This window comes from Mastigoproctus giganteus, chromosome 7 (genome assembly GCF_048544385.1).
Source record: "Mastigoproctus giganteus isolate SK-2022 chromosome 7, ASM4854438v1, whole genome shotgun sequence".
Lineage (NCBI taxonomy): Eukaryota > Metazoa > Arthropoda > Arachnida > Uropygi > Thelyphonidae > Mastigoproctus > Mastigoproctus giganteus.
The window spans coordinates 144,715,514-144,741,126 of NC_143581.1; the positions used below are offsets into that span (position 1 = coordinate 144,715,514).

A 25,613-nucleotide genomic window follows, 5' to 3' on the forward strand; every position below is an offset into this window, starting at 1 on the left:
ATAATGATTGAAGGAGCAGTAATTGAAAAGGTGGAGTCATATACTTATCTGGGACAAGTTATTAGCGGTAATAATGATAAATGGCTGGAAGTCAAGAGAAGAATAAATTTTGGATGGATAGCATTCAGGAAATATAGTCACATAAGGAAGAGCAATATCCCAGTTTGTCTGAAACGTAAAATAACGAACCAATGTATACTCCCCACCATGACTTATGGAAGTGAAACTTGGGCACTCACCAAAAGAATGGAAGAGAAGCTGAGAACTACACAGTGAAGAATCGAACGAATTATATTGAGAATCAAGACTGTTAGATAAGAAGAGAAACACATGGATTAGGCAGCAAACTCAAGTAAAGGGCATTCTTATCAAAACTAAAGAACTGTTGTTGTTGTTGTTGTTTGGTTTTTAGGAGCATTAGCAACTAAGGCCATATTGCTCCGGGAATATGCGGTGGTCATTCCCTGACCTTTCCGCATCCTCCGTATTTGGTGGTGACGGGCTCGAACCCCGGTCTAATCAAGAAACGTGTGCTACGCACTGCTGCTCCTTCCCACCTGGCTACGGAGGCACCATTAAAGAACTAAAATGGTCTTGGGCAGGACACATAGCTCGAAGACATGATGACAGATGGACTAAGAAAATAACAGAATGGCACCCGAGAGGAGCTAGAAGAAAACCTGGAAGACAAAGGCGGAGATGGATAGACGAAATTCATGAGTTTTTGGGTAGTAAATGGATGGCCAATGCTCAAAACAGAAGGAACTGGAAAGTTGCAGGAGAGGCCTTCATTCTGCAGTGGATTGAAAATGGCTGATGATGATGATGATGATGATGATGACTAATCAAAGACAAAAATTTAAGTTCAACTACAAATATGTGAATAAATATTTCTGACAAAAATGTGCACATTTTTTAGACACTATATATGATGCAAATTAACTTACTAATTAGAAAAATAAAATAATTTGTCGCAGATTTCCAACTTATAAATAGCAAAACTTCTAGATTCCATTCAAAAGAGGGCAGTCTGATTAATTAATGACTCATCTCTAACAGAGTCTCACTGTTCTTCTGAATTGGCTTCTATAATTCCCGCTCTTTCTCTTTCTTCCAAAAAGTCCAAACACGTGCCGCAACCAGTCAACATCCTTTTACTGTCTGTCTTGAAACTCACAGAACCAACTTTTCTTCTTCCTCATTTATTCCTTTAACTTCCATTTTTCTGGAACAACCTTCCATCTTATATATTTCCTGAAAATTACAATTTACAGAAATTCAAATCTAATGTCAACAAGCATCTTTTGTCTTCTCGCTCTCCTACCCATGCACGGTACTAAGTACTATAGGTTTTAATACCTCTCATGTTTGCGGTTTTCATAAAAAAAAAAAAAAAAAATTTAAGCTTCCAATGCTGAAGTAACTGGAATTTTTTGTAGGTTTTTCAAGTGAGGAAAATCAAAATTATGAAAAAATATCAGTGGTTATTTTATATTAGAAACACCTGCATGAAGAATGTTAGTTAACTATTAAAGCACGACTTTAAACAGTGCTGCTGCATAACTATGATTGGAATTATCTTTCTTATACAGAACAGAGTAACTTTACAGTAAAAGGACTTACTTTGTTATAACAAAATGCTTGAGTAAATAATGCCATATATGAAAAGAAAAGTGGAATGGATAAACAAAAATTAAAGTTATAATAACTAATAAAACCAATTCCTCATGTATGAACATATGGATCATTAAATTCATTACAAGCAATAAAAATAAATAAAATTCACATAAGCAACACTTTTTGTGTAACACTTCAGCTAACTGTTTCTGTGTAGAAGAAATTAAAACTGTAGCTGAGTAAGCTGCTTCAAAATACAGTTATATTCTTGTAGTCATTATCTCAAACATCTCTGACCTTATGTAGCCATCCCAGAATACAAACAGTAAATTTATTTATTACTTCAATTTAAAAAGAAGGTATGGAGTGTTGTGTAGGCTTGTAATTTTGCTCAATGCAAAAATGCAGAGACTTCACATTATCAAGTCTTCAAACCTCTAATAATTCAATTTGACCAAAGCCATTTTAAGCCTGTTGCTCAAAAGATGGAAATAATTTAAGTTTTTCTTTTGTTTGTTTTATTTATTTTTTTTTCCACCTGAAAAGGATTGTGTTCATGCTAGCACAATAAAAATGCTAAGATAATTTTTGACACAGTTTTCCCTATTGCGAATTCAGAAATTGTCCAATTAACAAGGTGAAAATGAGAAGAAAATGAAAAAAAGAAGTCAAGGGCAAATTTAAAATTTTTAAACAGTGTGTGCCTCACATATTTCTAACCTTGGACAATCAGTCTTTTTATCTACAATCCATACTTATTCCAAATTAGGAAAATGGCCTATAACTATAAATCAATAAATAACTGCTGTTCTATAGAAAACTAAGACAATCTGTTTCTATCACCCTACACAAAAAGCAGTCACCATACTGTTGTTTGTTTATGGAATTAGATGCATTGGCAACTATGGCCATAGTGTGCCAAGTCATCATACTGCATGTGCACTTGTCATAATACCATGCTCTGACATACAGTGTGTTAGTTGTCTGACAGCACTTGGGGTTTCCCCCATGTCTGCTGCTCTGACAAAGTAATATAAGCTATATTAGGAAGGATTTTTTTTTTTTTTTTTTTTGGTAGTTGTTGGTGCATAGGCTTCTGTGGCCATAATGCACCTCCCAAGGTTTTTGCAGTACTTTGATCCAAGCCCGAGGCGGGAATCGAACCCGCGACCTTTGGGTTGCGAGGCAGGCACTTTACCCACCTGGCTAGCCCGGTCGGCTATTAGGAAGGAAATTAATACCAATATGTTTCAGTACCTATAACCAAATATTACTGTTAGTGTTCACAAAAAGCCAATCTTATGCTATGTGCATAACTTCAACTTTTGAAAGGCTGGAGGTTAGTTATCTCTAAGCAGGAGGAAAACAGAAGGTTCCTTGCAAAATGCAAGAATAATTCCCAATAAATAGGAGGAAAGCAGGAAACTTTTTCAGAAAAAGCGGGTTTTTAACATCTACGCTATACTAGAAATTAAATTTCACTGACAAAATACACATTTTATATTAAAATAAAGCCCACAGGATTGGTTACCAGTGCAGTACGCTTTTAAACATTAGTGTACCTAACATTTTTCTTTCTGTAGATTTTTGTTTGGATTGTCTTTCAGATCTTTACTGATCATGACTATTTCAAGAAAGATACTGTAGTAGGCTATGCAACTCTACAGACATGTTGAGTATAGTTTTATTCATAAAAATGGCACTGCTATTCAGACTAGAACCTCAAGATCATTTTCAGAACTGCATCAGGAAGAGAACGTCTGAATTCAGTTTTTTTTTTTACCTTGTTAAATATTCTCTGCTAATTTGTGCCACTGCAATGAGTAATCTCTCTCTCTTCTAGGGTAACTCAGAATTTGTTTTTGGGTGGTGCGGCACCAACAGAGGCATATGATGCAAGAAAGATTCCACAATGACAGATTGAAGTTTGTTCCATCAATTAACCACCCACTGGCTAAAGACAAACTTCTGCACATCTATTCTACTACTGTCTTTCCTCAAATTGAATCTATTCCACCTCAAGGTTCTTAATCTGAGCAAGTGCTTATCAGCACTAAGCCTGCTCAAACCATTCAAGGTTTTGTACATCTCAATCAGACCATCTTGCAGGTGCCTAGTCTCCAACTTACAGAATTTAAGCCTCTCCTGGTAAGAGAACCCCTTTGTTCCTCTAACCAATCTTGTTGCACTTCTCTGTACTTGTTCAAGGAACTCTACATCCTTCCTAAAATGAGGCCTCCAGACCTGTACACAGTACTCAAGGCATAGAGTGACCATTGCCTTATACAAAAGGGATAATCAACTCCTTTTCCCCAGTAGCAAAATTCCTGTATATCATTGACAATACTCCATGTTCTGCTCTGGCAGCCTGTCTGCATTGCTCAGAAAACTTCATATCTGACTGCACAATTACCCCCAGATCTTTTTCATTTTCTACCACCCTAAGTGTAGTACCACAGTTGGTACATTTGTTCCAGCAATCAACTACCCGCTGGCTAAAGGCAAGTTTCCGCACATTATTCTACAACTGTCTTTCCTCAATTTGAATTTATGCTTCTCAGGTTTGTAATCTGAGCAAGAGGAAGAATCTCATCAGCACAGCCTGCTCAAACCATTCAAGGCCTTATTCACCTCAATCAGATCACCTCGCAGGTGACTAGTCTCCAGACTAGGCACGAGCCTTTCTTGGTAAGAGCACCACTTTGTGGTGCTCTTACCAAGAAAGGCTCTACTCTTCTCTTCCTAAAATGAGGCCTCCAGACTTGTATGTAGTACTCAAGGTGTGGCCTGGCCACTGCTTCATATAAAGGGATAATCACCTCCTTATCTCTGCTAGCAAAATTCCCATATATCATTGACAAGATCCCATGACCTGCTCTGGCAGCATAACTTCATTGCTCAGAAAACTTCATATCTGACTGCACAATTACCCTCAGGTGTTTTTCATTCTGCACTATCCTGAGTGTAGTTTGTTGTTTTTTTGTTATTTGGTTTTTAGGAGCATTAGCAACTAAGCCATATTGCTCGGGGGATATGCAGTGGTCATTTCCTGACCTTTCTGCATCCTCCGTATTTGGTGGTCATGGGTTCGAACCCCGGTCTAATCAAGAACCGTGTGCTACGCACTGCTGCTCCTGCCCACCTGGCTCCGCAGGCGCCCCTGAGTGTAGTATCACACAGTTAGTAGATTTCTCTGGGTTACTACTACCCATAGGCAGTACTTTGTATTTGTAAATGTTAAACTTCAGTTGCCATTTTTTGGCCCATATGCCTAACTTTTTTAGATCCTGTTGAAATAGCATACTATAATTACTATCATTAACAACCCCGCCAATCTTTGTATCATCTGCAAACTTCAACAGTGAGTCTGATATACCTCCATCAATATCATTGAAAAATAAACAAAACAACAATGGGCCCAACACCAAAACCTGGAAGACTCTACAAATAGCATTAGTCCACGAAGAGCAGTGTCCATTGATTACCAATCTCTGTCTTCTCCCACTTAACCATCCTTTTATCCATTGTAGCAACTTAACCTTAATGCCTTACTGCTCCAATTTGTACAGTAATCTTCCATGTGCAACAGTATCAAAAACTTTCCTGAAAGTTTTTGATGATTTGATTGGATGCTATGACATTGTCATTTCTGACAATGTCATAGCATCCATTAAAATTGGTCAGACAACACTTCCCCCTTAACAAACCCATGCTGTGTCTGAACTATAAACTGCAGTTTTGTCTAGATGACCCTGCATTACTTCTTTAAGCAATCACTCCATTATTTTTCCAAGAACAGAAGTTAAACTAACTGGTCTGTAATTACTCATGTCACCCTTAGATCCCCTTTGTGAATTGGGGATACATTTGCACATCTCCAGTTCCTGGGGACCTCCCCCAAAAACAAGGAAGCTCTCATTAGCATTAGTACAGGCATACGATGCAAGAAAGCCAGTTTATGCAGCATCAGCCAAAACAAAAAACCCCTCCCATTTCACCCATCCATTCGTTCCAAATGCCTCTGCCTTAAAGCTATTTAGACTATCAACTTCCACAACAAAAGATGGAAGTCCGTTCCACCAATCACTTACCCGCTGGCTAAAGGCAAATTTCCGCACATCTATTCTACAACTGTCTTTCCTCAATTTGAAACTGTGCCCCCTCAGGTTCTTAATCTGAGAAAAGAGGAAGAATCCCATCAGCATTCAGCTTGCTCAACCCATTCAAGGCCTTATACACCTCAATCAGATCACCTTGCAGGTGCCTACTCTCTCCAGGCACTGCTGCAATTTGCAGAACTTAAGCCTTTCTTGGTAAGAGCACCCCTCACCAATCTTGTTGCCCTACTTTGTACACATTCTAGCAAATATACGTCCTTCCGAAAATGAGACCTCCAGACCTGTACACAGTACTCTAGGTGTGGCCTGACCTTGTATAATGGGATAATTAACCTCCCTGTCCCTGATAGCAAAATTCCTATATCTCATTGACAAGACTCCATGATCTGCCCTGGCAGTCCGTCTGCACTGCTCAGCAAACTTCATATGTGACTGCACAATTACCCCCAGGTCTTTTTCACTTTCCACTTCCCTGAGTGCAGTACCACAGAGTTGGTACATTTCTCTTTGGTTATTGCTACCCATATGCAGTACTTTGCATTTGTCAATGTTAAACTTCGGTTGCCACTTCTCAGCCCATTTGCCCAACTTATCTAGATCCAGTTGGAGTGGCATATTGTCTTTACTGTCGTTAACAACCCTGCCAACCTTTGTATCATCTGCAAACTTGGACATTAAACTTGATATACCTTCATCAATATCATTGATAAATATACAAAGCAACAATGGACCCAACACCGAACCATGGGGAACTCCACTAATAACATTTGTCCACAAAGAGTAGTGTCCATTGATTACCACTCTCTGTCATGTTCCACTCAGCCATCCCTTTATCCATTGTAGCAACTTACCCTTAATGACATACCTCTCCAACTTGTACAGCAGTCTTCCACATGCAACAGTATCAAAAGCTTTCCTGAAATCTAAGTATATGATATAAAAATTATTTTTGGCATTCAGTTCCTTTGTGACCAAATCATAGTATCCAATCAAATTGGTCAGACAAGACTTCCCTTTAACAAACCCATACTGGTCTTAACTATTATTGCAGTCTTGTCTAGATGATCCTGCAATGTTTCTTTAACCAGTGATTCCATTATTTTCCCTGCAACACAAGTTAAACTAACAGGTCTATAGTTACTTGTGTCATCTTTTGAATCCCCTTTGTGAATTGGCGATACAGTTGCACACCTCAAGTCCATGAGGACCTACCCTAAGTCCAAGGAAGCTCTCATAATTATGGCTAAGGGTTTGCTTACTTCCTTTGCTGTCTCCTCTAATATTAGTGGATAGATTCCATCCACCCCAGGTGACTATTTTATGTTTAACTTGAACAATTTCTCCTCCATTATGCTCTCAGTTATACAAAATAACATAGCTCCCTGTTAGAGTTTGATAAACTTCTGGCACTCCCCTCATTGAATAATTTCTCATGTTTGAATGTAGATGCAAAATACTCATTCAGTTTATAAGCTACCTGAGCATCGTCATCAATAGTCAACGCATCTATGTTAAGTGGTCCAATCTGATTCATCCCTCTCCTTTTAGAGTTTACCTAAGTAAAGAAATCTTTGTTGGTTTTTTTTTTTTTTGCATTCTTTGCAAAGATTTCTGGTAATCTGCCTTTGCCTGCCTAACCTCCTTTGTGACTTGATTACAGACTAGTTTATATCTGCCATAGGCTTCTGTGTCATCCAATAAATCCACAAACGTCTTGCTAGTGTGCAAGTGACTAACCCCCAAGTTCCAGTCAATATCTGGAAAGTTAAAATTCCCCATTATAAGACATTCTGATTTACTGGCCCACTCTATTTCTTTGCACAATTGCTTATTATACTCATCAGATTTATTAGGCCTATAACATACACCTACTCTCATTTTTCCTTTCCCATTGCTTAGGTCACACCAAACAAACTCAACATTGCATTGTCCACCAACATCAATTGGATGCATTTCCTTTTATTTTATGTGTTTCTTAACTAACAGCATAACCCCTCTCCCTTCCTGTCCTGTCTATCCTTTCTGTACACACTGTACTCCCCAGATTCCAACTCTGCACTACTTATATCTGTGTGACATCACATCTCTGATATCGCAACAATATCTGCCTTTGATGTCTTGACTAGCGCTTCAAGCTCATCAAATTTATTAACTATAACTCCTAGCATTGGTGTACATGCAAGTATACATGCACCTGTTCCTACTCTTAGGTACCATAACACAGCCCATCTATTTACTTGTTTCACTATGACTCCTAGCAGTCCTGGAAATCTCCATTACCTTGCTTTCCCAGCTGCTGCTCATTCTAATAGAAGCAGTGCAAGAATCACTTTTGCTTCTGCCTGTGGCTACTCCTCCACTTTGCTCTCAGTTATTACAAAATCATTAAGTATCCTGCTACAATTTGATAACCTTCTGCCATTTTCAAACCTTAATAATTCCTCATGTGTGAATGTAGATGCAAAATACTCATTCAGTTTGTTTGCTATCTGAGCAGGATCATCAACAGTCGAACCATCGATGTCAAGTGGACCAATCAGATTCATCCCCTTCCTTTTAGAGTTTACATAAGTAAAGAAATCCTTGCTGTTTTTCTTAGCATCTTTTGCAAAGGATTTCTCGTAATCTGCCTTCGCCTCCCTAACCTCTTTTGTGACCTGATTACAGACTAGCTTATATCTGCCATAGGCTTCTGAGTTGCTTGATAATTTATATGCATCCCATGCATTTTTCTTCTCTGTTACGAGTCTCATTAGTTCATTAGATAACCATTTAGGCCTAAACCTTTAACAATATTTCTTAATAGGTATGAAACTTTTAGTAGTTTCCAAGATTAATTCCTTGAATGCTTCCCACTTAGAATTCACTCTTGGTAACATCGTCAGTTGATCCCACTGTACAGAATTTAAAAACTGTCGGAGACCACTGTACCCACCTTTACGGAAGAAAAAACCCTTTCCTTTACCCCTGATGGTAATTAAATCTTTAAGTAAATCCCACATCAGTACACTGTGATCACTGCCGCCTAGTGGTTCCGTTATCTGCAAATTCTTAATACATGAATGATTACATCAGGGCTCGAACCCTGATATAATCAAGAAGCGTGTGCTACACACTGCTGCTCCTGCCCACCTGGCTACGGAGGTGCCTGCACAGCTTCTATTATTAATGTATTAAATATTCGGAACTGGTCACACTTCATTAGATTGCATCAGCATACCTATCACCCTGCCAATGCATGTGTAAGGTTATGCCCCTATAAAATATAAGGATCTGTTGTCATATTTGTTGTATAAGTTGACAAAGAGGCACATCGTCTTGAAAACTCTTGAATACATAATTAATCTTTTTATTCTCTTTGTACAGATAGTTTATTTATAATAAATCACATTTCTGAAAGATGTAACTTCAGCTTGGGCATGTTGTATAAATTGTCAATCACTATATGATTATGATAGTTAAAAAAAAAAAAAATTAATATGGTATGTGTTGAATCTTATATTTTACACACTGGCAGAAGGAAATGACATGTTAAATAGCATCCAAACAGAAGAGAAGTCAGCAGGCATCACCTGTTTAACATCAGCAGAAACTGGATAAAAGAATTTGATAGTTAAGACTTCATATGTTCCAAACTCATTTCCATTAACTTGCTGGAACCAAGTTGGATTAATGTGGTCTGATTAATTCTGAGCAGTGACATGCAATAATTAGCTCAATGTAAGCTTTGGAGACAACTATGAGGAAGTGCTTCCTACGTACTTGACAATGGTCCTCTTTGCAGGAAATCAGGCAGAAAATACTGTTTTTGTCATGTATTGGTAAGTGATTATCTCTTATCAATTACAGACCTAAACGTGATGGTAAATGGAGAGAAAAAAAAAAAAGTCTAGTTCTTTTATTATTATTGATTCTGGTAATGCTTAGATTGAGGAAGTTTATATTATTATTTTCTTTAAATCAGGAGCAGCATGAGTTAAATTCAAAAAGAAGACAATATACTTTTGGTCACATTCAATTAAAATGTAATCTACACATTCGATGTAAAAATTTATATTTTGGTGAGCTTGAGTAAGTATATGATTTTTAACTGAAGTTAGTTATAACTCTGCCAAAGCAGCTGACATACCAGAACACCCCTTTAAGAACTGTGTGTGAAAAAAATGAGCTTATAACAATAGGCAGCAAAATTAACAATAAAATCAATGATGGATAATTTTGTTCACTGTTTTAAGGTAGAATTCTGTTGTAGTAATGAATGCAGTTATTTACTCATTAAGGAATGCAAGTTTTTTTTTTTTTTTTTTCTAATATGGTGTAGCTAACATCCCATATGGAGTGAAACAACAAAGTTAGGATGTAACCCAATCAGTATATTGTACTGATAACATGATGATAGGACTCGACTGAACTGACTATTCTAAACTATGAAGGCTTCATGGGAGAAAAATTATGAAACTAAGGGGATAAAAATGAATTTTTTTTTCTTAGTTTGCCTTCTTCCAAATGATAAATTACTACCTAAACTACCTCAAAAATTACTATTATATATGCACTCTTGCCTAAAAGTTTGGAATCACATTTCATTTTCTTAATTTTCAAAGTTTTTATTAAAATAGGATCAACTTGTTTACCAATTTTTATTAAAATATTTTCTATTATGTATATAAATAAAAAAAATAAAAAATAAAATATTTAAGAAATTTTTAGAATACTTGAGAATATTCCAGAAAGTCATAGAAGATTCCTGAATGTGGAATCCCCTTGTAGAAGATTTCTGAATGTGGCAGAATGTTGTAAATGATTCTAGAAAGTGGGGGTATTGTTTCAATATTATAGAAGATTGTAGATGATTCTACAGTGTTTTGCAATAATATAAATTGAGTAAGAGCTGTAAACTTATAAAATCAAACACCCGTCATTCAGAAAGAGCGTTTGGTGCAAGTGTGTTTCGGGATAAACATGACAAGAAATAAGGAACTGAGTGTTGAAAAAAGAAGTGCTATTATTATTCTGTATAAAGAAAGTTACTCCATGCAAAGTAATAACACAAAATCAGGTATTTCATTTAGAGAAGTACAAACTCAAACAACCCTTCAACAATTCAAGGAGACTGGCAGTTTAAAGGACAAACAACTATTGGGACAACCATGCATAACAACAGAAGCACAAGATAAGACCACAACACTGATTTCTAAATGCAACTGAAATAATCCGAGATGAGTTCAACAGGAAAAGAGAAACTGCTGTGTTTACATCCACTGTAAAACTTGATCATAAACAAAGCATGACTTCGTGGTAGTGAAGCAGTCTGAAAACCTTTATCAAAACTTCAAAATTGAAAAAAAACGGTTGACTTCGGCTGAGCACCATCAATATTGGACAAGTGAAGAGTGGAAAAATGTACTGTGGACAGACGAATCCAAATTTTAAATTTTTGGAGCCAAGTGTGGAGAATTTAATTAAGACAATCAACTAAAGAAAAAAATGGTCACATTGTTTAGTGTCTACAGTCGAGCATGGTGCTGGTTTCAATCCTTTTAGAAAGGGCCCTGACTAAGAGAGAGAGAGTTAGTAGAAAGAGGGAGACTAATACCACATGCTTGTGATGCAAGAATCTGAAAAAAAAATAAGAGCTGAAAATATATAAACCAAACGAATTATGAAAAGGTATATAGTTGCAAATAGAAAGTACAAAATAGATAACTAGAATTTTCAAGTAATGTGTAGTAAATGGTAAAGGCAGGGAAAAAACAGCAGGAAAATATCCATTTAAAAACTATAAATTATTATGTTTTGTTTATTTTTTTATTTATTTATTATTTTTTATTATATTTATCATATTTTTTTGTGGAAGTTCTACTGCTTTACCCTGCTATTTGCTCTTACTTATAATTTTTTAGCCTATAATTTTGCATAATCCATTATATCATAGAGGATATTCACAATCTTTCTCTCTCCTTCAATATCTCCAATTTCTGCAATCCTGCTCCTATTAATTTTGGCATTTTGTGTAACTTATGCCTTCATCTTTGCACTTTTGAACAGATTTATTACTTTTACCACATACACACACACACCTTAGCTTTTTATCTTTCTACTTTTTTCTCATTCATAAAGCTATTCGTACTGTCCTTAACCTCTCGCTATCTTCACTTTTTTTTTATCTACACTTTCTCCTTCCCCGTCCTTGATTCACTCCCTTGTCTGATACCATTTGCTGGCATTATCCTCTAATTTTACATTCTTATACAAATTCTTATACAACTTATATTAAATTTAGTAGTATAACATTATTTTGTGATTTTCTGATTAATTTGGTGTATTTATTCTTTACTCGGCCTTGTAATTGCATAAAAGTATCGGTAAGGGTTTCCACGTGTTTCAACTCCGCTACCGTTCGTAACTTTCCCGCCTTTGTGATACGATAGTTATATACCGTACTAGATAGCATTAGTTGAACTTCGTTAGCAGTTAAATTGTACGTTTAAATAAATACATATAACGACTTAGATTACAAACGTAATATAATTAATTATATTTAACATAATTAATAACATAACATAATTAATTATAATTAATTAATAAATTAATAGAATCATGACTCAGACCAGAGCAGCAAAGCAAAAGGCTCAAGCTAATGGAAGTGCTGTGGCTCAGAGCAGAACTGAGGGGGGCAGTTGTCCTCTGACTCACAGCCTTATAAAATGCACTGTTTGCTTGATGTTTGCAGAGCAATCGGGTACGGGACATGATACTGCCAAGGGCGATGTCTTTGTGTGTGCGCGATGCAAGGAGTGTATTGATATCAGGCAACAACTCGGCGTTCTTGTGGACCTATATGAGAGCTTGAAGGACAGGGTGGATGCCCTCGAAGAAACTAAATTGAGGGGCCCATCAAGCTCTCAGCTGCCCACATCAATGCCAGAGCTTGCACTTGGGCATCGCGTGACACAGAGACAACCCCCAAGGCAGAATGCGCTGGTCCCGAAGGAACTAGTAGTTGTTGGTGACTCTATTGTCAGGGAAACGGGGAACATGCTTTGTAAAAAAGATAGGTGGAACAGGACCAGGGTATGTCTGCCAGGGGCAAAGGTTGATGATGTTGTAGAGCGAATATCATCTTTTAAGGGCACAAAAGATAATATAGTTGTACACGTTGGCACTAATAATATTCAGAGTAGGAGACCAGCAGAATTACTTAACAAGTACAGGTCACTGTTGAACAAAAGCCGAGAATTAGGGTTGAATTTGAAAGTGTCTGCAATTCTGCCCAGACACGATAGGAGGGAGTATATGATGAGAGCCTTGTCGATCAATTCGGCCCTGGAAAGATTGTGCAAGGATCAAGGGCAGAATTTTTTTCAGCCTGGACTGTACTTGTTAACAGGAGAGATTGCTTCTACAGGGATGGGATACACTTAAATAGAAAGGGTGCAAGAATATTTGCTGATGCTATCGAGGCAGTGTTAGGTGGGTCGGAAAACTGCTAGCTTGGGGGGGAGACAAAGACCAATAGATTGACAGTAGCCACTGGCAGAGGTGAAAGAGATTCTTGCACTGCTTCTATTAGAATGAGCAGAAGCCTGAAAAACAAGATGCATGGTATTTCAGAGACTGCTGGGAGCCACTGCGGTACAAGTAAACACATGGGTGGCGTTAGGGTAGCTAAGAATAGAAACAGGTGCAGGTATACTTGCGTGTACACCAATGCTAGGAGTTTAGTTGATGAATTTGAGGTATTGCTCAAAACATCGAAGGCAGATATTGTTGGGATATCAGAGACGTGGTGTCACACAGATATAAAGGATGCAGAACTGCAAATTGGGGAGTACAACGTCTACAGAAAGGATAGACAGGATAGGAAGGGGGGAGGGGTTATGCTATTAGTTAAGAAACACATAAAAACCAAGGAAGTGAAGCCAGTCGACATCGCTGGACAGTGCAGTGTTGAGTCAGTTTGGTGTGACATAAACATTGGGAGATCAAAATTGAGAGTAGGAGTGTGCTATAGGCCTAATGACTCTGATGAGTATAATAAGGAACTGTAAGGGAAATAGAGTGGGCCAGTAAATCAGAGAGTCTTACAATGGGAGATTTTAATTTCCCAGATACTGACTGGAATTTGGGGGCTGGTCACTCACACACTAGCAGGGCTTTTGTGGATTTATTGGATGATTGTTTTCTACATCAGCATGTTCGGGAGGCAACTAGAGGGAGTAATACTCTTGATTTGATTATCAGCAGTGATTCTTCATGCATTAAGAATCTGCAGATAAATGAACCACTAGGTGGCAGTGATCACAGTGTGCTGAAGTGGGATTTACTCAAAGAGGTAACTACCATTAGGGGTAAAGGGAAGGGTTATTGCTTCCGTAAAGGCGACTATGATGGACTGAGACAGTATTTAAATTCTATACAGTGGGACCAACTGATGATGTTACCAACAGCAAATTCAAAATGGGAAACATTCAAAGAACTTATCTTGGAAGCTACTAGGCTTTACATACCAACTAAGAAATATTGTTCAAGGTTTAGGCCAAAATGGATGTCAGATGAACTAATGAGGCACATGGCAGAGAAGAAAAATGCATGGGATACTTACAAATTAACACATGACACAGAAGCCTATGATAGATACAAGTTGATATGCAACCAAGTTACAAAGGAGGTTAGGCAGGCGAAGGCAGATTACGAGAAATCCTTGGCAAGGGATGCAAAGAAAAACAGCAAAGAGTTCTTTACTTATGTAAACTCTAGAAGGAAGGGGATGAATCAGATTGGTCCACTTGATATTGATGGGTCAACTGTTGATGATCCTGCTCAGGTAGCTAACAAACTAAATGAATATTTTGCATCGACATTCACACGTGAGGAGTTATTCAGCGAGGGGAATGCCAGAGGTGTATTCAACTCTAGCAGTAAGCTACAGAATCTTGAAATAACTGGGAGTAAAGTGGAGGAGAAACTGTTGAAGATAAACACAAGAAAGGCACCCGGGGTGGATGGGATCTATCCAGTTATATTAAAGGAGGCAGCAAAGGAAGTAAGCAAACCCTTAGCCATAATTATGAGAGCTTCCTTGGGACTCAGGGGAGGTACCCATAGACTGGAAATGTGCAAATGTGACCCCAATTCACAAAGGAGGATCAAAGGCTGACACAAGTAATTATAGACCTGTGAGCTTAACTTCTGTTCCACGAAAATTAATGGAGGCACTGGTTAAAGAAGCACTGCAGGATCATTTAGACAAAACTTCAGTTATAGCTCGGACACAGCATGGTTTTGTTAAGGGGAAGTCTTGCCTGACCAATTTGATTGCATACTATGATGCAGTCACAAAAGAACTGGATGCAGGGAATAGCTTTGATATTATATACTTGGATCTTAGAAAGGCTTTTGATACTGTTGCACATGGAAGACTGCTACACAAATTGGAGCAGTGTGACATTGGAGGCAAATTGCTGCTATGGATAAAGGGGTGGTTGAGGGGGAGAAGACAGAGAGTGGTAATCAATGGACACTGCTCATCGTGGACTGATGTTATTAGTGGAGTTCCTCAGGGCTCAGTGTTGGGTCCATTATTGTTTTCTGTATTTATAAATGATATTGATGATGGTATATCAAGCTTAATGTCCAAGTTTGCAGATGATACAAAGGTTGGCAGGGTTGTCAAGGACACTATTGACACTATGCTGCTGCAACAGGATCTGGAAAGGTTGAGCAGATGGGCTGAGAGGTGGCAAATGAAGTTTAACATTGACAAATGTAAAGTACTACACATGGGAAACAGCAATCCCAGAGCAACGTATCAACTCTGTGGTACTACACTGACAGTGGTAGAGAATGAAAGGGACTTGAGGGTGGTTGTGCAGGCAGATATGAAGTTCTCTGAGCAGTGCAGACGGGCTGCAAGAGTAGTTCATGGAGTATTGTCAATGATATACAGGAATTTTTCCATCAGGGATAAGGAGGTGATTATTCCATTGTATAAGGCAATGGTCAGGCCACACCTAGAGTACTGTATACAGGTCTGGAGGCCTCATTTCAAGAAGGATGTAGAGCTGCTGGAACGAGTACAGAGAAGGGCAACAAGATTAGTGAATGGAACAAAGGGGTGCTCTTACGAAGAAAGGCTTAAGTTTTGCAAATTACAGTGTCTGGAGACTAGGCACCAGCGAGGTGATCTGATAGAGGTGTATAAAGCCTTGAATGGTTTAAGCATGCTCAATGCTGATGGGATTCTTCCTCTAGCTCAGAAAAATCACCTGAGAGGGCATAAATTCAAATTGAGGAAAGACAGATGTAGGATAGACGTGCGGAAATTTGCCTTTAGCCAGCGGGTGGTTGGTTGGTGGAACAGACTTCTATCCCTTGTGGTGGAGGTTGATAGCCTAAATAAGTTTAAGGCTCAGCTGGACAGGTATTTTGAATGAACAGAGGGGTGAAGTGGAAGTGGTTTTTTTTTTTTTTTTTTTTGGCTGATGCTGCATAAGCTCGCTTTCTTGCATCAAATGCCTCTACTAATGCTAATGCTAATTCTCCCAAAATATTTTTGCTAAATTGCATTATTTACTAAATTGTCACTTATAACCACCTATTATTGCATCTAAGTTACACTATAAGCACTTATTTTAATTTTATTATTATTTTACTTCTTAATTTACTTAAATTTCATATATTCTGCCACATCAGCTGCATTGGGACTACCTTGTCCACATTTTTGTGGAAGATTTGCTTTACCCTCCGATTTGCTTTCACTTATTTTTTATTTTAAAATTCCTTTTCTTTCACAAGTAGGGACAAGCATAGAAATGCAGTTTTTGATACATGATCAGGTGTAGTCCTCTGAAGAAATACCTGATTACGTATCAATATTTATTTTTAGCAAACATCAGATTTTAATTTTATAATTTTTCTCTCACATTTCTTGGACTTATAACCACAGTACCCTACCCTTACCTGATGCTTGCCATTACTCCATATATTAATCTAATCATTTTTGCTTTACAATTCCCTTTTCTCTAATTGGCTATCCAATTTAGCCTACACAGTCTGTCCCCGACATACATTCCAGGAGTTCTTATGTAAGTCAAGTTTTATGCAACTCAGGAATTACTAATAAAATATGGCTACTATATCCTGGATATGCCAAATTACAAAAACCACATAATATCTTTAGAAGAATAAAGAAAAATAGTTATATACCATAACAATTAAAAACTTTATCTTGGGGCAAGAGCAGTGAAGTAGTACCACTTTCACTTATTCTCTTAGGTGACACCATGATAACAGTCAAAATTAAATTTTCTGTAAAGAAATTTATAGGGTTAAGTTACAAGAGCTGCTGTCACAGCGTATGACATGTGAATGAAGCACGCACTACACGATGATAGTGTGATGCGAAGGCGGTGAAAATGATTGGACAAAGACAAGGTGAATTTCAACTTCACCACAATAACCTGACGTGTAACAAATATTACACAGAAAATGAAAACAAAAGCTCCCGCTTCGCTCACAAACAAACCTGAACCGACCCTACAATCCCGAAAGAAAGGATGCAGAGACAAAGGGCTGGAGTATAATTCTCCAAAGAAATAGGCAAAGGGACACAGTCCATGTGTCTTGAATGTTGTGATGGTTTCTCTGAAGTGCTTCGACCTAGTTCATCTGTCTCAAACACATGGTGAAGAATATAACTTCAGAATTTTTAAAGCTAAAAATGAAATGCTACCTCTAGTTATTTACCTAGATTCTAGTTATGCTGTAGGTTATTATGCAGCACAGTTTGTATGGGAACAAAAATAAAAACTTATACTTATTGTTTCTTCATTCAACTTCACTCTTAAATATTATACAGAAAATATCTTAACGATTTTACCAAAAAAATTTACATAAGTTAGGAACTAACTGTAATTTTATTTAATTCATTATATCATATAGGATATTCACATTCTTCAATATCTCCAATTTTGTTATCCTTCTATTAGTTTTAGCATTCTGTGCAATTTACACCTCCATCTTCATATTTTTCAACAGGTTTATTACTTTTACCACACACACACACACCACCTATATATATGGAGTAAAAACGTTCTGAACAGAATTTTATTTTACCGTACTGTAGTTTCCTTCATCTTTTAAAAGGAAGCAGAAATTTTTACCAATTGAATCGAAGATTGAGATTTTAAACAGACTTTCAAAGGGAGAAAGCACGTCTTCATTAGCAAAATTTTACTAGGTTGAAGAGTCAACAGACATTAAAAACAACAAAGGAAAAATTTTAAGTTTTGCATCAAAACTTGATTCAGATGGTGCAAAAAAAAACAACTATGAAAACAACTAATGACTCATCCCTCAAAGATGCAGTTTATTTGTGGTTCACACAGACGAAGTTTAAGAGAACCCATATCTCAACCTCTGTTGTGTGAAAAGGCACTGGATTTAAAAAAAAAAAATTAGGCAGTCCCTCAGATTTTAAAGCCAGTGTTTTTCTAAACTTTTTTTTTTTTTTTAAGTCTCCAGAACAATATTTTTTATAAGTTTGAAAATCCGAACAAATCGCAAGTTCGAACTACTCAGTCCCAATTAGTTCGGATTACTGATGCTCTACTGTGTGTGTGTGTGTGTGTGTGTGTGTGTGTGTGTGTGTGTGTGTGTGTGTGTGTGTGTGTGTGTGTGTGTAAAAAAAACTTTTTTTGAAATTGTCATAGCTAATTTCAAAAAAAATTAATGAAAACTGTTGTCATACACTGCAATTCCATATTATGTACCCAGTTCCTGTATTCTTTTTAGTAATTTGCTGTATAAAGATTTATTTATTTATTTCTATTCTAACTTTCCCAGTTATAAAAATTAACAGAATAAGTTAGCTCTCGTTAAAATAAGTAGAGTACAGTCCACAAAAATTAGTAGATTTACTGAAATGTTTCATCTGCTATTGCCACAAGCTTTGATAAATAGAAATAAAGATCTGAAGTTACTAGTATCATAGAAGGAAAAGCGAGGGGAATTTTGTTTTCCTTCACAGACACCAGCAACTTCAGATATTTGTTCCAATTAGTCAACATTTTGATAATTGTATTAATTTTTCTGGTCTGTGCTTACTTATCTTAAGTATAGTCTTAATTTTTATGTAACTGGGAAAGATAGAAAAAAAATAGTCTATTTATAAAAATTAGCAATACACTGTTTGGTGTTTCCCTAATAATTCAATTCTATACTAGCATGCACAAGTTCCTAAGTAATGTGACCTATAAAGAGATCAGTAACACCAAAGAAACAATTCAACTGGTGGAGGCTGATTATAAGATATCACTGGCAAGGAAAGCAAGCAGGAGGACAAGGTATTTTTCATGTAAACCCTACCTTCCTAAAAGTATCCAGACACTTCTGCTTTCACAGTCCATTGGACTTGCCTGAATAAACAAATGACCCAGACTGGTATATAAGGTAAGCAAAAAGTGTCTAATTATATAAGTTAGACTTATATAAGTTATTCAGTTATTATTCAGTTATAACTTATATAACTGAATCTAACTTATATAACTTATAACTTATATACATGAGCCTGCAAGTTTACTATTCTTGTCATGGCCCAGAGCCAATTTGAGAGGAGTGTTATTGTCAGATATCACACTGCTGCCATGTCAACTCATGCAATTCCTGAAAGTCTATACCATCAAAAATTGATCATTGGTAATGTTATCATGAAATGGAAGCATGATGCCATCATCATTCAGCAATGCACAAGACACTGAAGCTCACTTTACATGAGGATGGATAGCATGCCAATCTCACCACACATTCCTAAAAAAAAAAGATTATTAAACTAAACTAGGAGTAAAGGCACTGAGATCTGTGCCTTTCAAGAGGGAGAGTAGCAGCAGTTAAGCGAACTATCACTAACTGAAATTGGCAATCTCTCTAATCTTACACGACATGATAAATGCAATAACCAGTCTGCAGAACAGTGGAAATTCATTATGCGAAGCAACAAATCTCACTGCACACTTTTCCAACAAGATGGGTATATGTGGATAAGAAGATGGCTGGAGAAAGTCTGCTGCTGTGGTGTATCATGCCAACAATTAAAGTTCAAAGGAGGTAGGGTAATGGTGTGGCTGTTTCTCGTGGTATGCCTACAAACCTTTGCTGATTGTGCAGGGAAATGTGACTGCCAACATATACCTTAATATTTTAGACAATTCCATGCTCCCTACAATGTGCAAGAAGTATGGAATGGTACAGATCTGTGTTTGCTTTAATAGGATAATGCCACAAATTGACGTTAAAACTGAATTTTTCTAGACTACAATTTTCAGAAAATACATACGAAGGAAGCCTGTTTTTTGTAAAAAGAAATAGAACAGATAAATGATAAAGAGGAACGGTCAGTTCCTTGAGTTTGGAGCTGGATGATGACTATTTGTGGCACATATTAGGACTGGTATGGAAGAGAGTAGGGGATGCCAATTCAGGATAGCAGAACCCATGAAGTCTATATAAAAAAAAAAAAATCATACAGCAACAACTGAAAAACTACATGACAGAGAATGGCAAAACTTTACAAGCGATGGGTCATCAACCGGAATGCCTTCTTATGAATTGAGTCACAAAGCTTCAAAGAGGTTTGGGGGGGGGGATACACTACCCCAAATTTAGGAGCAACCAAAATAGGGAACATTTGAGATTTTTGCATAGTAGTTGGTTACAAGAAAAGTAATGCCAAGAGCAAAAAAGAAAACCTAATGTTTTTGATGCAGAAGAAACTATTTGTGATGTGCTTATGTACAAAAGATGAGCAAAGGAGCAGCAGACACCTTTTTTGAAAAAAATAAGACAATACCAAGTTTTAGAAGCATGATGGCTTTCTTCACCCCATTGAAGAATTGCCTGGAGATTAGCATGTAATGAATTGTAGATATTAGAGAATTTAAGCTGTTTAAGAATGGCAAGCTGTCTCAAACTGGAAGGTAATGTGCTATCATCAGCAAAATGATGGATTGAATTTCCACTCAGTGGAATTTTTCAGGCTCCACTAGAGAAGAAACCATTATGTCATGATCTGAGTTGCCTAAAGGACCACTAAAGAGTGCTATAATTGTGGTTAGGACTGTCATTCTAGTAGGTTAATAAAAAAATAAAAATTGTGTAAGGTCATTAGTAATTGCAAAAGTCTATTTGGCCTCTGAATTAGCTTTCCACACTGTCAGCGAAGGCCATACATTCTTGTTTAATGGTGCCAAAATTATTAATATCCAACACAATTATACAAAATTATTAACAGCTGAAACACTTGAAAGTAAATTACATTGAAATCCAATTAATGTGAGTTGCCCCTATCCAATTTCAGAGTTGTGGTTTTTTTAAGCACATGCTCCAGAATAACAACTGACCTCTCATCTATAAGAGTAGGAGACCGGCAGAATTACTTAACAAATACAGGTCACTGTTGAACAAAAGCCGAGAATTAGGGTTGATTTGAAAGTGTCTGCAATTCTGCCCAGACACGATAGGAGGGAGTATATGATGAGAGCCTTGTCGATCAATTCGGCCCTGGAAAGATTGTGCAAGGCTCAAGGGGTAGAATTTTTTTCAGCCTGGACTGTACTTGTTAACAGGAGAGATTGCTTCTACAGGGATGGGATAACACTTAAATAGAAAGGGTGCAAGAATATTTGCTGATGCTATCGAGACAGTGTTAGGTGGGTCGGAAAACTGCTAGCTTGGGGGGAGACAGTAGCCACTGGCAGAGGTGAAAGAGATTCTTGCACTGCTTCTATTAGAATGAGCAGAAGCCTGAAAAACAAGATGAATGATATTTCAGAGACTGCTGGGAGCCATTGCGGTACAAGTAAACACATGGGTTGTGTTAGGGTAGCTAAGAATAGAAACAGGTGCAGGTATACTTGCGTGTACACCAATGCTAAGAGTTTAGTAAATAAATTTGATGAATTTGAGGTATTGCTCAAAACATCAAAGGCAGATATTGTTGGGATATCAGAGACGTGGTGTCACACAGATATAAGGGATGCAGAACTGGAATTTGGGGAGTACAACGTCTACAGAAAGGATAGACAGGATAGGAAGGGGGGGGGGGGTTATGCTATTAGTTAAGAAACACATAAAAACCAAGGAAGTGAAGCCAGTCGACATTGCTGGACAGTGCAGTGTTGAGTCAGTTTGGTGTGACATAAGCATTGGGAAATCAAAATTGAGAGTAGGAGTGTGCCATAGGCCTAAAGACTCTGATGAGTATAATAAGAAACTGTACAGGGAAATAGAGTGGGCCAGTAAATCAGAGAGTCTTATAATGGGAGATTTTAATTTCTCAGATATTGACTGGAATTTGGGGGCTGGTCACTCACACACTAGCAGGGCTTTTGTGGATTTATTGGATGATTGTTTTCTACATCAGCCTGTTCGGGAGACAACTAGAGGGAGAAATACTCTTGATTTGATTATCAGTAGTGATTCTTCATGCATTAAGAATCTGCGGGTAAATGAACCACTAAGTGGCAGTGATCACAGTACTGAAGTGGGATTTACTCAAAGAGGTAACTACCATTAGGGGTAAAGGGAAGGGTTATTGCTTCCGTAAAGGCGACTACGATGGACTGAGACAGTATTTAAATTCTATACAGTGGGATCAACTGATGATGTTACCAACAGCAAATTCAAAATGGGAAGCATTCAAAGAACTTATCTTGGAAGCTACTAGGCTTTACATACCAACTAAGAAATATTGTTCAAGGTTTAGGCCAAAATGGATGTCAGATGAACTAATGAGGCATATGGCAGAGAAGAAAAATGCATGGGATACTTACAAATTAACACATGACACAGAAGCCTATGATAGATACAAGTTGATATGCAACCAAGTTACAAAGGAGGTTAGGCAGGCAAAGGCAGATTACGAGAAATCCTTGGCAAGGGATGCAAAGAAAAACAGCAAAGAGTCCTTTACTTATGTAAACTCTAGAAGGAAGGGGATGAATCAGATTGGTCCACTTGATATTGATGGGTCAACTGTTGATGATCCTGCTCAGGTAGCTAACAAACTAAATGAATATTTTGCATCGACATTCACACATGAGGAGTTATTCAGCGAGGGGAATGCCAGAGGTGTATTCAACTCTAGCAGTAAGCTACAGAATCTTGAAATAACTGGGAGTAAAGTGGAGGAGAAACTGTTGAAGATAAACACAAGAAAGGCACCCGGGGTGGATGGGATCTATCCAGTTATATTAAAGGAGGCAGCAAAGGAAGTAAGCAAACCCTTAGCCATAATTATGAGAGCTTCCTTGGACTCAGGGGAGGTACCCATAGACTGGAAATGTGCAAATGTGACCCCAATTCCCAAAGGACGTAAGCAAACCCTTAGCCATAATTATGAGAGCTTCCTTGGACTCAGGGGAGGTACCCATAGACTGGAAATGTGCAAATGTGACCCCAATTCACAAAGGAGGATCAAAGGCTGACACAAGTAATTATAGACCTGTGAGCTTAACTTCTGTTCCACGAAAATTAATGGAGGCACTGGTTAAAGAAGCACTGCAGGATCATTTAGACAAAACTTCAGTTATAGCTCGGACACAGCATGGTTTTGTTAAGGGGAAGTCTTGCCTGACCAATTTGATTGCATACTATGATGCAGTCACAAAAGAACTGGATGCAGGGAATAGCTTTGATATTATATACTTGGATCTTAGAAAGGCTTTTGATACTGTTGCACATGGAAGACTGCTACACAAATTGGAGCAGTGTGACATTGGAGGCAAATTGCTGCTATGGATAAAGGGGTGGTTGAGGGGGAGAAGACAGAGAGTGGTAATCAATGGACACTGCTCATCGTGGAATAATGTTATTAGTGGAGTCCCTCAGGGCTCAGTGTTGGGTCCATTATTGTTTTCTGTATTTATAAATGATAATGGTATATCAAGCTTAATGTCCAAGTTTGCAGACGATACAAAGGTTGGCAGGGTTGTCAAGGACACTACTGACATTATGCTGCTGCAACAGGATCTGGAAAGGTTGAGCAGATGGGCTGAGAGGTGGCAAATGAAGTTTAACATTGACAAATGTAAAGTACTACACATGGGAAACAGCAACCCCAGAGCAACGTATCAACTCTGTGGTACAAAACTGACAGTGGTAGAGAATGAAAGGGACTTGGGGGTGGTTGTGCAGGCAGATATGAAGTTCTCTGAGCAGTGCAGACGGGCTGCAAGAGTAGCTCATGGAGTATTCTCAATGATATACAGGAATTTTTCCAGCAGGGATAAGGAGGTGATTATTCCCTTGTATAAGGCAATGGTCAGGCCACACCTAGAGTACTGTATACAGGTCTGGAGGCCTCATTTCAAGAAGGATGTAGAGCTGCTGGAACGAGTACAAAGATGGGCAACAAGATTAGTGAATGGAACAAAGGGGTGCTCTTACGAAGAAAGGCTTAAGTTTTGCAAATTACAGTGTCTGGAGACTAGGCACCAGCGAGGTGATCTGATAGAGGTGTATAAAGCCTTGAATGGTTTGAGCATGCTCAATGCTGATGGGATTCTTCCTCTAGCTCAGAATAATCACCTGAGAGGGCATAAGTTCAAATTGAGGAAAGACAGATGTAGGATAGATGTGCGGAAATTTGCCTTTAGCCAGAGGGTGGTTGGTTGGTGGAACAGACTTCCATCCCTTGTAGTGGATGTTGATAGCCTAAATAAGTTTAAGGCTCAGCTGGACAGGTATTTTGAACGAACAGAGGGGTGAAGTGGAAGTGGGTGTTTTTTTTTTTTTTTTTTTTGGCTGATGCTGCATAAGCTTGCTTTCTTGCATCAAATGCCTCTACTAATGCTAATGCTAATAAATTCTGCCATTCATTTCATGTTTTACTATCCTGTGATCATGACCAAAGTCAAAGTCCTGTCCACTTCAGGAAAGTAAAAAAATTTTTAGAATTAGAGTCACAATGTCTTCTTTCGCTTGTTGACATTTGTTGGTGGTGCGATGTATTTTGGTATCGGGTTGAGAGCTCTTGAACCACAGATTCTGGGTTTGTTTGATCGCTAATGTTTTCTCTCCAAGTGTAGAAAATTCATTTAGTTATTTTATATTCTTTTACTCAAGGAGAGTGTTAGGAAAGAAGTATTCTACATGCTGATATCAAGGTAATTCCTCTCATTAGTTTGTAAATTGATTAATAACATAGAACATATTGAGACTTGTTGCTTTCATTTAATAAGTATTTTTAGTATACTATGTTAAAAAAGATATGATTTTTATAAAGGCATATCCTTCTAACATAATATAACGTCAATGCAACAGACAAATTTGTGTCTGTTATATTAAAACATTTTAATATCAATATAACAGAAAAATATTAAATTATATCCGTATTTTTTGCCATATCCTATATTTACCATAATTTTGTCGGTCACCTCCACATATTTCTATTGTTTTTTCTCCCTTGATAACTTATAACTCATTTATACATTCATAATGATAACTCATTTATAAAACTTTTTTTTTTTTTGCAACCTAAAGCATTTTTTCTTGAACATCAACTTTAAACACACCTTTCTGTCACCTTCTTCTGAATAGCTTGCAGAAGTCCTGACCTAATACTGCTATGCTGAATTTCTGTACAATGTTCTTCCATTGTTTTAATATGTACTGTTACCTGAAAAAAAAAAAAAAAAAAAAAATTATACTTAAATTTCAAGATTGATTAGAAGTAAATATTTAGGAATTTATAATAGCATTCGTTTCATTGTTTTCGCTTTTAAATATGGGGAAGGGAGAATGCAGTTCACCTATTAAACAGAGAAGCCTGTGTCAAAACCTTAAAACTGTATGTCAAATCAACACAGGATATTTCTGTTT

The 25,613-nt window shown here is 37.5% G+C and overlaps 1 protein-coding gene across 3 annotated transcripts in view; it reads right to left on the minus strand.

The window, feature by feature from the left end:
- Positions 1 to 25,613, minus strand: part of Cog1 (conserved oligomeric Golgi complex subunit 1) — a 546,651-nt gene that overhangs the window by 450,785 nt on the left and 70,253 nt on the right. For all 3 annotated transcript variants that reach the window (XM_090377929.1, XM_090377930.1, XM_090377928.1), the window contains exon 6: positions 25,307 to 25,410. In XM_090377929.1, the coding sequence (XP_090234055.1) occupies positions 25,307 to 25,410 (104 nt within the window). The remainder of the gene's footprint in view (positions 1 to 25,306; positions 25,411 to 25,613) is intronic.